Genomic DNA, 12,345 nt, shown 5'->3' with positions numbered 1-12,345 from the left:
TGATTTTYTTTTGCTGTTGTTTGCTTGTACTGTTGTAACCAATACTTTTAATAAAATTATGSTATCAGGTGGGCTTGTTTGGATGGAAACCAAGGTCAGAAACAATGACAAGTAATTACATGTGTTGGAGGAAAAKGTTACCACTGAAGATTTGTCTGAATTGAGACYGGTTTATTGACTTGTGTAAAGGTTGTTAAGAGGCATTTCTAGGATACWTGTAAAGCTGCAACTCAGGGAGAAGTAGCTGAGAATGAGATGATGCTTTGGACACTTGGAAAAAGGATAGTTTGCTCGTATCCGTTTGSTTATTTAATTCTCCAGTTACAGCAGAGTCTGTGGTCATTTTCCTGCTTTGCTAGTTTGAGAGGTGCAYGTGCAGTTTCCTTCAAATAGCAATCTGACAATCTGCAATGAGGAAAGGAGCTTTGCTTTATTTCTTGTCTTAAATATGCCAGCAACTGTATGAGGGCTAAGACAACGTCAGTGAATGAATTTTGCAGCCATTGCTTCATGCTGGGKTGAAGCAATGTTGGTAGAGATTTAACCTCAGTTATGTAGCACTTGGATCCTGTACAGCAGTAGTGCTTCAGCCAATRTTCTTTGCACCAGTAACAATGGGATAAAAGGGTAATATAACAACATKAATTGAACCTAATGGGCACTGCTTGAGGAATTCCAGTGCTGGAATTTCATCTATTTAAGAGTGAGTCTGTGACATTTTTCTTAAAACAAAAAACCAACTTAATGCATCCAACATTTATAATGCTTTTGAAAAAAACTATCTTAGAAAAATGATACCTTAATAGCTCAACTGATTATATAAATAACAAGAATTAGATTTAGTCATGTTTTGCAGTTTTATACTTTAAGCCTTGAGAAGGAAAAGTGTGAGGAACATTTAAACTGGATTAAATTTAAACTCTAGCTTGAGATGTTCTGTTATCTATGATCATATTTCAGTAGTAGCTGTTTGTATTTGTGGTGTTGTCCAGCATATATTGTACTCGAGGGGACTYGTGTATGTCCTGCATGAGCAGATCCTTTGCCTTTGCTAGATACAGAAATCTCAGAGCCATGTTGCCCTACTGAGCCATAAAATTCTAAGAAATTGGGCTCTCTCTGTAGGCTTTTAAGAGCACACAATGGATGCTGAAAATGTAGGAAATGTATTGAATAGAAAGTTGTCAGGRTCCATGAATTCTTAGCTGTATTTTCTTTTCTGATTAACACTTGATTTATGTTAACATGTTTAGAATCTTGATTGAGTCCTTGGATTTAAGAGTATAAATAGTCCTGGAGATATTGTCTTGTGACATGCTTTTGAAATGTWGAGCAAAATGGTCATGTTACTGGATGTGTAGATGGGAGGGGGAARTGGAAACTGCTGATACAAGCTGATGAAATGGTTTTCTTTTTTCTAAGCTATTACAATTGGTCTCTATGAAACCTCATATAAGGAGGCCAGAGACTGTAGGTCTTTTCTGGTTACAAGAAAAACTTGAAATTGCATAATTTTTCTGTGTAAGTAATCACTGAAACTAGATATTCTGAAGTGACTTTGGCTGTCAGATACTGTAATGGGAATACTACTGCGTCATACAAGTTTGGTGAACTTGATACTAAATCACRAGTTGATTTCCTTCTTTTAAACCAAATGCATTTTTTTGGTTATTTGCTGCCGTGTGGACCAAGGCACTCATTCACAAGATTCCTTGTATGGGTTGGAAAGTCTGGTTTACAAGGACACCAAGACTGGTGGGTATGCATGGTTAGTTACATTTTGCATGTGCGTGATGAGCAGGCAGCTTAAATTTTTAGAAGTCCCACCCCTCCAAAGCAGCAAAATTTAGAAGTGRGAAAACAGTACTTGTTTGGTAAGCATCCACATATTGGTGGTTCTAGAAATAAGATTTTAATGAATGTAGGTTCAGGTGGAATCTTGCAATGACTTGRTGCACTTTTAATTGAGTAGCTGTTTTGGAAGATTAAGAGACCACTTAGATTTCCATCAGTCATGTTGAGCTCAAGAATGTTATAAAATGCTGACAATATTCTACTATGATTTTACAGCACCATCTTTAGCTGTTTGGAGAGTAGAGAATAATTACCCTTACTTAAGGTGTCTGGGTTTAAGGTACTGGAAGTTCAGGCTGTCTTGAAGCCACGCACAGACAAAATGAACGATAGCAGATCGAAGGCATTAGCATGCTTTACCTTGCCTCTCTTCCTTGGGATTGCTCTCAAGTTAGGCAAGGAAACAGCTTCCATTAAAATTCAGGGGAGCTGTTGTTATATTGTATCTGCTCACTCTATTTTTAACTTCTGAAACCTGATTTTCAGAAAGTTGTTGAGCCAAAATTTCTTGCTTGAGCTGTTATCTGAGCACAGGTTTAAAATGAGCTTTAAAACATACATCTAGTTTCTATATAGTAGTGGATGTGGGTAAAGAAGAAGAATATCCTGTTTCTTTAGTTTTCTCATACATGGGAGTTAAAGCTTAAGACCTGCAACTTCAATAGTAAGTGAAGGAAGTTGTCCTTTTAAAATAACATTAATAAACTTGTAGTGTTAAAGGGAACTACCCAAAATAAAATGTTTCTATTTGGCTAGATTTTCCTTTTTATTGTTTGTATRGTGACCACTCTGTTATCTTACCTGCAAGACAGGTTGAAATCTTGGCAGGCAGTTTTCCTCCTTTGTTTGAACAGGCCTGCAAATGGTATCACGTTGTTCCCCACAGTTAGGTTAGGTACATTGTTACTCTTTCTTCCTTCTTGCTTTAGAGGGATACACCCTTCTCATGCTACAACCCCATAAAGATAAGCACAGGCAGCACTATTGCTGAATTATTTTCCCCTGGGTGGCCAGAGAGGGGAAAGACACTGTGCAACTCACCAAACTGGTTTTCTTTAGAATTGCAGAAAATTACGAGCATCATTTAATTAACGAATGGTGGTGATTATGTGGGTTGTAATATGTATGTAAAAGAAGGAATTTGATTTAATGTAAAGCTATTAGAATCATTGTTTTTGTATGTCTATTTTGTGTTTGCTGGATTTGTTCTGTCAGAGTGCTTTTGTACCATACTGTGGATTATCATGAGAATCCTACTGAGAAGTGCTCTTTGGGTTTTCACATACAGCTATGTCTTAGCTTGAAAGTTATGTCCTTGTAGGTAGAAACCTCTTCTGGATTTATATTCTATGCTATGAGAACTAGCTGATTGTTTCCTTAATACAGCTGAAATTCTTGAAAAGCTTTCAGCAAGAATTTACTAAGCCATTATGCTTTAAGACAAGCTAAACTTTCTTCCATATTTTCTTAGGCTTTCTTACATTTCTGCTTTACTAACTTGACTTTTATGCTTTTCCCAAAAAATTGCTTGCACTGCAAAAGGACGTAAGCGTAAAAAATACAAAAAGCATTTTAAGAGACCCTTTAAAGGTCGTGATCGCTCAAAAGGTGGGTAACAGTTATGGCTTTTAACTTAAAGAGTTCTTTTTGCTTTCTGTGTGGATTCGTTTTTCATAGACTTGGCTGTCCATCCAGTGAGATCTTTTACCTCCAGTTTGAAAGAGAGGATATAAATTGGAGAGAGCTTTTTTTTTTTTTNAAGCATTTTAAGAGACCCTTTAAAGGTCGTGATCGCTCAAAAGGTGGGTAACAGTTATGGCTTTTAACTTAAAGAGTTCTTTTTGCTTTCTGTGTAGATTCGTTTTTGATAGACTTGGCTATCCATCCAGTGAGACCTTTTACCTCCAGTTTGAAAGAGAGGATATAAATTGGAGAGAGCTTTTTTTTTTTTTGCTGTTTATCCATTCTCTGGACCCAGTGAGACTGAAGGGAGTCCTTGTTTCTCTTTACTTGGATAGTTGTGCCTATTCCTTAAACTTGAGCAATCTGTGGCATTTACAGCAGAACTGTACATATTTGATGGGCTGATTAGTGCACTTCACTGTGTCTGTTGGAAAACCTGCATGTGCAAGTTACTACTGTTTGTCTGACTTTTGTAAGATTCCAGTAACAGGTAAAGAAAACCTGATGCTGATGTTTTAGCAGTAAACAGTCCTTTTTATCACCTTTGCTCTCTGTTCTGAATCACTAATACAGTGGTATGACATATTTAAACAGGAATGAAATTGATGTTTTTCCCCAAGAGGATAATTACTGTCTATAAACACMTAACCATGCAGGTTTTCAGTATTATGTGACTAAGTATGGGTTGCCATGTCTTGTGTGGTTGTATTGTTATGTATTTGCTCATGGAGGAAGCTGCAGCTCTGCACAGACTTGCAGTTGGAGGGATAACTTTTTGGGGACCCAAGATAAGCTTTGCAAGGTATCAAACTGAAATTGCTGCTGGTAGCTGCATCTGGCTGCAAAAGTGTTAATGGAGTCCTTGCACTTAAAGGTCGTGAAGCTTTGATAAGGACTTCTCCTTTCTTTAATTTTCTTTAATTTTCTTTAATTTTATTTCATCAGTTAATAGGAGGAAATATGCATTGCATATAAAAGTGATACACTGTTTTGCTTTCTTCTGAGTTCATGGCTATTTTTTTAAATTGAAATCAAATGGTCTCCTGACTAAAACTGTTAGATCRTGTTCAATAGTGAAGTATTTTCATTTTTAAGCAGATTTCCTGAACCTCTCAAAGCTTAAAAAAAATTGTACATCTTTTTAAAAGAGTGGGACAAAGTTAGATACCTGTGGTGTTCAGTGTGCATTGCATATATAAAAAGTTAGAAACAGTTAAAGTAAGCGGAGTCAAAACCTRTAGTCCTTATTTTTCTCTGCTTGAGTAGCCATGACTATTTCTTCAACTTGAGCCATCTGTAGCATTTCCAACAAGAATATATAAGCTTGGTAGGCTGATTAGTGGCACTTGCTGGATAAGCCCCTTTGTAAGAAGGGTACTGAACACAGCAGTGGAGCCTGTAAAGGCAGCCACAGGACAAGCAGCTCATCCAGCCATACTTTAGTAAAATGCCTGAGATGACAGTCATATCACTATAATGAAATAATGAGGGATTGTAAATATTACTCCTTGCCTTGCCTGGCATATGTTATTCAAGGGTATTTTGTGCTAAATTACACTGTCTTACTTATTTTCTTTTTGAAACCTCTAGTTAATCATTGAAGGACTTTTAAGAGATAACCTTTTGCCTTGAAAAGAGTAGGGAGGAGTGTATTAATCCAAAACTTCCTGCAAGCGAAACTGTTTTGACTGAAACTGAGACATATATTTTCCTGTGGTTAAGTTGTGCATAGTCAGCTAATATCACATCTTCAGAATATGGATGTGCAGAAAAGGAAAAAAATGCAAAAATATAATCTAAAAAAGTGAAAACTGAAATGTTAAGTTAGAGGAAATAATAAATGTACATTGCTGTAGTTGTTGGTGTAATTAAGTTCAATTATTACACTGAATACTGACTTTTAAAAAATTGTTGTTCTAGACAAACCAAAGGAGGAGAAGAAGGATACGTTCTTAGAAAAGCTTGCAACTCAAGTTATAAAAAATGTGCAAGTCAAAATCACAGGCATTCATGTTAAATACGAAGATGATGTAAGTATCTGGGACATATTCTTTTCATTTTAAATAGGACTTGAATGCAGTTCTGGATATCTAGTCCATAGAGAAACTGTATTTGCCACCTTGAAAAACTTATTGTAGTTTCTTCCACACTTCTTCAAACAAGTTGCTCCAGAAATGACTGAATGCCAGAAACATGGATATATGAAGTAGATAYTCTCTTCCCCTTGTCTAGTGCCGCCTTGCTCGCTAAGTGTGGGTGGTGTCTGTTCTCACATATTGCTGTGTGCAGYTGAGTTTTTCAAGATCCTGGGGAGAATTCAGAATGGCAGAAGCTGGGGGGTTTACAGATGGGTCTGAAGGCAGATCATTGAAAACACTGAATTGATAAATAAGAATATTAGTTTATATGAACCAAACTGGTATTTCTAGTTTTACCTCCCTTTWGGAGAATGATTAAGCAGTTTGTTTTGAGATAATTGAATTTAAAAGAAAAGCACTGGATAATAGAGTATTTCTCAAACCTTTCTTTGGGACTGCGTGCAGAGACACTAAAGTTAAAGAGGTCAGAGGACTGCATATCATAAAGTGATATAGCTGACCTAGATGTGGTATTCTGATTCTTATTTTTCTTCCTGTATGATGTTATTAGAATCCAAAAGAAATTTTTCAGTTTGAAGTCCTGAGTCTTTACTGCCATATTTGTTGTGGCCTATCATAGTGGCTTCCTGTAATGTTTCAGTTAGAATAACTAAGCAAGGGCAGTTGCTCAGAACAGTTAGGATTTCAGTCAACTTTAAATAATACATCTGTCTGTAGCAAGAGAAGCAAATACCTGTTGTTTTTCTGTTTTTGTAGATCACAGACCCACAGTGTCCGATTTCCTTGGGAATGACATTGGGCGAGCTTAGTTTRCTGGTAATGTGTGTGTGACTGCGTGTTCTTGTATGTTCAATTGGCTTGCCTTTGGAGCAGCAGAGAGGAAAAGGAGCATATTGAGGAGATACAGTGACAGTGTGCATACAGCTGGAAGTGAAGACACACAAAATTTATCCATGCAAATAGTACTTGCAGCTGGAGCAAGCAGAAGGGAAGAGGACTGAGGAATGTTACACTTTCTGAGAAAACTGATCTGTTCTAATAAACTACTCTAGTGATCCAAGTGACCTTTAAAACTGGGCAAGTTAATTTAGACATGAGAAATGAGGGCAAACATTACATCATGATGATAAAGAATTTGGTATTGTGCCAGGCCTTTTGAGAAATGGGGAGAGAAAATTTCAGCTAACCTCTCTTTGCCTTAGCTGTTAAGCATTTTATGGGTTGGTTGAGAAGTTGAATATCAAAGTATGAAAGTGAAGTGATAGATTTTTGTTTGTTATTTTAACGTGTGTGTATGCAGAGAAACTGGATGCATTTGTTGCTTGGAAGCATACGTGAAACCCACAATATTTTAGCTAAGATGCACAAAATTACTTTATCACTTTGAACTTTTAGACAACAAATGAGAACTGGACACCTTCCATTCTGAATGAAGCTGCAAAAATAATATACAAGGTAATGTGTTCTAGGTTTTTTCCTACACAAGTGAACAAAGCAACTGATCTTGCAAAGTACTAACCTGGAGCTCTAAATAAATTTGAAAAATAGTTTGCTTTTTGAATTCTCCTGTTTCTCTTTATTTTTGATGTGTGGTTAAATACAAGCAGAGCATAAATAACTTTTTATGCAAGGTGTAAATTTAAATAAACTCCATGGTATGAATTATTTCCTTTAAATGTGAGTGCTGATCCCCTCATTCAATGCATTATACAGCAAGCCTGCATGGAAACAGTGATTTCAAAGAGGTTGTCAAATTGCCATTTCCTAATCTAATTTATATTCCTCATGTAATTGGGATTCTGGGAGCTAAGCAGTCTCTCTGTTCTCCCTGCCCACCTCTTGAACCACCCCCCCGAGATGTTCAGAAAAGAGTATGCAGAGGTCTAAGGAATTAAAGGAACAATATAAGAACGGTTTAATGGTCCTGGCTTCTTTATTAGGCCAAGTACCAGTTTTGTGCACCCTTGCCCCTGTAATCCAGGGTCATGTTTAACAGGTGTGCATGAACTTGGGCTTTAAGAACTTGCACTTCAATTACAATTTCAAAATAGTATTGTTAGATTAAATACATCTCAATGCTGATGGTGGGTTTGCTGTCTAGCCTACTTTCATATGTTTTCTGTTTTCATGAATGGAAAGCATGGTTCATAGAATGGGCTGAATGCAGAGTTTTCTTTCCTGTGCAGCTTTTGTGCCTGGACAGCCTCAGTGCATACTGGAACATAAACAGCAAAATGTATTATCATGGCTCCCGTGAACAAATACTGGTAATGTACAAGACAGTGAATTAAACAGGACTATATTCTCTAGCTCTTGCAGTGTTCAAAGCTACATCACACTGATTTCTACCCCACTCCTCACACTTATGGTCACCTGTATTCAGGGTCATATGTTAATTCACTATTGTTACTTTGTATAATCCAGTATTGTTAATGCACTATTGTTGGTAATACTTTTAGCACCTCATTTGTTATCAACCCCTAGAGGKTTTAGGCATTTTTTTATATTTTAACCCATGATGTTTATAAAGGTGYTCCATTTTCCTTGTGCAATACTACTTGTTTACATTTTTCTTCTATGCTCGTCTTTTATGAATATATTTATTTTTATTTTGCCCTTAACGAAATATGCACTTAACCTAGTGGGCTTGATTCTAACACTGAAGATTGAATCAAAACTGGGAAGTGCTTAAAACCATCCAGTTGTTTAAGAATAGCCAAATTACTTTGGCATTGCCTGTCTGTAAATGTTTTTCTCTGAATCTTAGTCTKAAGGGAAAACACAATTGATACACAGTTTGAATTGAGAACTGCAAAAGTCTGCAAAGTACTGATGARCTTCACTTGGTCTACTCAGAGCTTAGAGAACTCTAAACAAGTAATGCTCTTCATCAATTGTCAGACAATATCATATCCCTTTGCAGGATCAGCTGAAAAGAGGAATTCCCTGTGGTGGTAATCAGCCTAAGGACTACCAGTACAGTAAGTAAGCTAGGAATGAGTGCATATAAACTGTCCTGAGTATGTTAATGTCCAACAGCCTGACCTGATCCTGCAGACATGCCCATACTAACTTTCAGTTCACAAAAACCTAAATGTAATAAAACATATTAGGTCTTGGGTGTTTGAATGCTTGGAYTATTGCTGGGCTGTCTTAATTGTTGGTAAGAATTGTGTCTTGATTCTGTGGTGCTTGAGCATGCACATTATCAGTACAAAGTGATTCATCTATTACTTGCCATACTTTAATTATAAGCACAAAATCCATTTCAATTTTTTTATCTTTAAGTTTTCAGACCAGTGTCAGCATCTGCAAGACTATACATCAACCCATATGCAGAAGTAGAATTGAAAACTCCTAAGATTGATTGTAATGTGGAAGTACAGAGAATTGTCATTGAATTCACTAAGCCACAGGTAAGTTGGTTTGGTATTTGTCACACATTTCRATTTGTAATGAACTGTAATGTTTTTTCACTGGCAAACATTTTTCTTAGTGCTTCTTAGTGCTTCTATACCAGTAGAATTTCTAAATTGTTTAGCAGTACCTGTAGGAAAAGTGTAGGATCTTTTTCCCTCTGTGTACCAATCTTGGTGCTCAGTCCTTGTACTCTGACACTCTTATCCGTGCATCCTCCRGGGACCACCTGATCTGTATTCAGCCCTTCCAGTAGAATTCTTTTCACATAGAGAAGGGAATTATGAGTACCCTTTATCTTGTTAAACTGTAACTCAGAGTTAAACTTCAGAGATTCCAAAGTACAAGGAAGGGCAGGAATGAATGGCAACAAAGCCTGCTGAAGCAAAAAAGAACAAATTTAGATAGCTCCCCAGCCATGTAAGTGTTGTCATTTATTCACAGATAACTTGCAGTCAGTTGGCTGAAGAGCTTTTTAGCTCTTACTGATGTCGAAGTGTATATTGAGTTCAGAACTGTACCAGTAAGGTTCACTAATATAAAGGCAGTTCWAAAATGAGGGAAACTGCATTGACAAATGAATATGGTTGATTTTAGAAAGACTGAGAAAGTCTTTTTGTGCTGAGCAGGCTGCTAAAACTCCAAATCATTGTCGTACTTCAGGGGACCCAGGGGTTCATGTAGTGATGTCCTTTGAGAACAACGGGTATAGCTGGTCCACTTCTATGTACTAATGAAAATGCATGGAGCTGAGGAGTAATCTGAGGAATACTGAAGGCCATGGTATGCATTCAGTTCAAACACTGCCTGCAAACAAAACCTGAACCTCTAAGAAACTTGTTTTCCTGTGTTTAGTACCTCAGCATGATAGACCTGCTGGAGTCCATAGATTACATGGTTCGCAATGCACCGTACAGAAGATTTAGGCCAAATGTGTGTCTCCATAAACATGCTCAGGAATGGTAAGCTATGTACATTCATGTACAAAATTCATGCATTCTTTGGGAGATGCTGGAGTTCTCTCCACTGTCTTCATTCTCCTTTGTGGTTAGAAGTAGTTTTGAAACTAGATCACCTGTTGATACTATAACTTTCACAGAGCTTTGCTTAGCCCTTGGATTCAAGTGATGARAGATCCACTTGATGAAAATTTCGCTTGCTAAGAGAGGTCCCCAAAATTTGCACAATATGTGTGAGCTCTCTTTAGAGGTTAGCATGTAATTTTAGAAAGGCTAAAGAAAAGACATAGCAAATGTAATACAAGGGAAACTTGCATGTCACCTATAATTTGTGAAGTTTTGAACTGGTATGCATTTTCGTGGCCTTTTTCTAACTGAAAAAGTCTAGCTGATTATCAAAGTGCTTAAAAGCACTTAATGCTGTAACAGCCCAAATTTGTAAACATGCAGGTTTGTAGTTCTTCAGGCATTAAATTTAAGCCCTTAGTCCATTTTTCAAAACTGATGTTGAAAGTGCTGAATTTTTTATAAGCCAGGTTACTCAAGTCACAAGTGGCAAACAAGGTGTTTGCATACTAATTAACTACCTCTGCAATCAGTAAGTTGAAATGCACAAATGAAATGGGAAGTTGTTCACAAGTGTGGAATTATTGTAGGTGGAAATATGCAGGTAACAGTGTTCTTGAAGTTCACATCAGAAGACATACTCGAATGTGGTCATGGAGTAACATAAAACAGCACAGGCAGCTTCTGAAGAGTTACAAAAATGTGTACAAGAACAAGCTAACACAGAGTAAACTGTCAGAAGAAACACAGAGACAAATTCAGGTATGAGTTTTTAGTCTTTGGAGGAATTATGTTTTGGTCCCTCTATGGAATAATTCTTTAGATATACTTGAGAGTAATCCAGGTTGGAGGTTTTACAAGAGCACAGGAAGTTTGTGGAAATCCTTCTTAATCTGAAGTTCAGTGCAACCTGAAAGAAATAAATACTAGAAAAATGCCATTTAAAACAAACTGTCTTTGCTTGATGATTAATGAGCAGGGATGCATTTAATGAAGTGCAAGAGTTAYTTAGTTAAGGAAAACAATTAGGCTGCCTAACATCAGATTTCATCTTCTAGTGCACTTTGCAGCAGGGGGTGGGATATACCTATGATAGAAATGGGTAAATCTTGAAATCAGTTGGAGGGTAAATGTGAAGGAATGGTAGAAAATGTATGGTGGAGAGCCTTTCCTAAATATGTTTTAGAGGCAAGTAATTTAATCATATATTTTTATAGGACTTAGAAAGAAAACTGGACGTCTTCAATATAATCTTAGCAAGACAACAAGCACAAGTTGAGGTAAGGAGTCATTTTTGTTCAKTACTATTCTAACAATTCAAATGGGACGTTTTGTCGCGATAATATTTTTTAAAAATTGTGCTGATTTATGTGATAGGATAGGTAGGTAGGAAGACAAGTTTCCTCTTCTGCCAGGACAAGAGTAAATCTGTTTCCAAACTGGAAACCAGTTGCAAAAAAAGTTGAAAAGTTTTAAATGGTACAGGATCATTCCTCAGGTTTATTACTACTAGGTTAAGGAATCTGCTAGGTTTAAGGAACGTAATTGCTTTTTGTATTCTTTTAAATAATGTCTTTTTGTATAGTTCCTGTCTTTTTGTGGTCTAAATGCTAGAGAAATRTRTAGAAAAAACTGTGGGRAGTMAAAGACACTGTGCTGGTGTCAGTGYATGCWCACACATGGGCATGCCCTTCACTCTGATCCTCTTTTTGCCTCTGTCTAGTGACTCAAAGTGCTCTTAACTCTTTGTGGTGTGGTGTTGCTGTCCAWCAGTTAAATGCATGTTCACATGCATACAAACATGCATTATTTACAGAAAAATTGTAATACTATCAATTACATATTTTGTCCAATGTGTTTTAATTTCTGGTTTGAAGACRATAAGGTCAGGACAAAAATTACTGAAGAAGAAAAGCACTGAAGCAGAGAAGAAAAGTGGAGGATGGTTTGGTGGTTTCTGGAGTAAAAGAGAGTCTAGGAAACAAGAAGATGAGGAATCACTTGTACCTGAAAGTAGGTGTAGACTGTAACACCCTAATGTTTGGGGAGATTTTTAGTGTTCTTATACATTAAAATTATGATGTTTTTGCTTCCTGCTATGCAGAAGGAGAGAGTATGGCTTAAGCAGGGCAATCATTGATCATTTTATAGCACTACTTACTGAATACTGAGCTGGCAAATAAGGTGTTCTTCTGAAATGGCCATAAGGATTTTCAGAGGATTGGTGAGGAGTGTGACACTTACAGCTATAGTAAAAATTGGCAACA

General features: G+C 36.8%; 1 protein-coding gene across 1 annotated transcript in view; it reads left to right on the top strand.

Moving 5' to 3' along the window:
- Positions 1 to 12,345, top strand: part of VPS13C (vacuolar protein sorting 13 homolog C) — a 74,335-nt gene that overhangs the window by 5,046 nt on the left and 56,944 nt on the right. Inside the window, exons 6-15 of the mRNA XM_057368617.1 lie at positions 5,458 to 5,567; positions 6,393 to 6,452; positions 7,032 to 7,091; positions 7,823 to 7,903; positions 8,560 to 8,617; positions 8,925 to 9,052; positions 9,909 to 10,015; positions 10,669 to 10,840; positions 11,296 to 11,358; positions 11,956 to 12,091. Of these exons, the coding sequence (XP_057224600.1) occupies positions 5,458 to 5,567; positions 6,393 to 6,452; positions 7,032 to 7,091; positions 7,823 to 7,903; positions 8,560 to 8,617; positions 8,925 to 9,052; positions 9,909 to 10,015; positions 10,669 to 10,840; positions 11,296 to 11,358; positions 11,956 to 12,091 (975 nt within the window). The remainder of the gene's footprint in view (positions 1 to 5,457; positions 5,568 to 6,392; positions 6,453 to 7,031; positions 7,092 to 7,822; positions 7,904 to 8,559; positions 8,618 to 8,924; positions 9,053 to 9,908; positions 10,016 to 10,668; positions 10,841 to 11,295; positions 11,359 to 11,955; positions 12,092 to 12,345) is intronic.

This window comes from Malurus melanocephalus, unplaced genomic scaffold (assembly GCF_030028575.1).
Source record: "Malurus melanocephalus ecotype Western Australia unplaced genomic scaffold, MMel_1.1 scaffold_96, whole genome shotgun sequence".
NCBI classification, from domain to species: domain Eukaryota; kingdom Metazoa; phylum Chordata; class Aves; order Passeriformes; family Maluridae; genus Malurus; species Malurus melanocephalus.
This window is presented reverse-complemented; position numbering and strand designations above follow the sequence as displayed.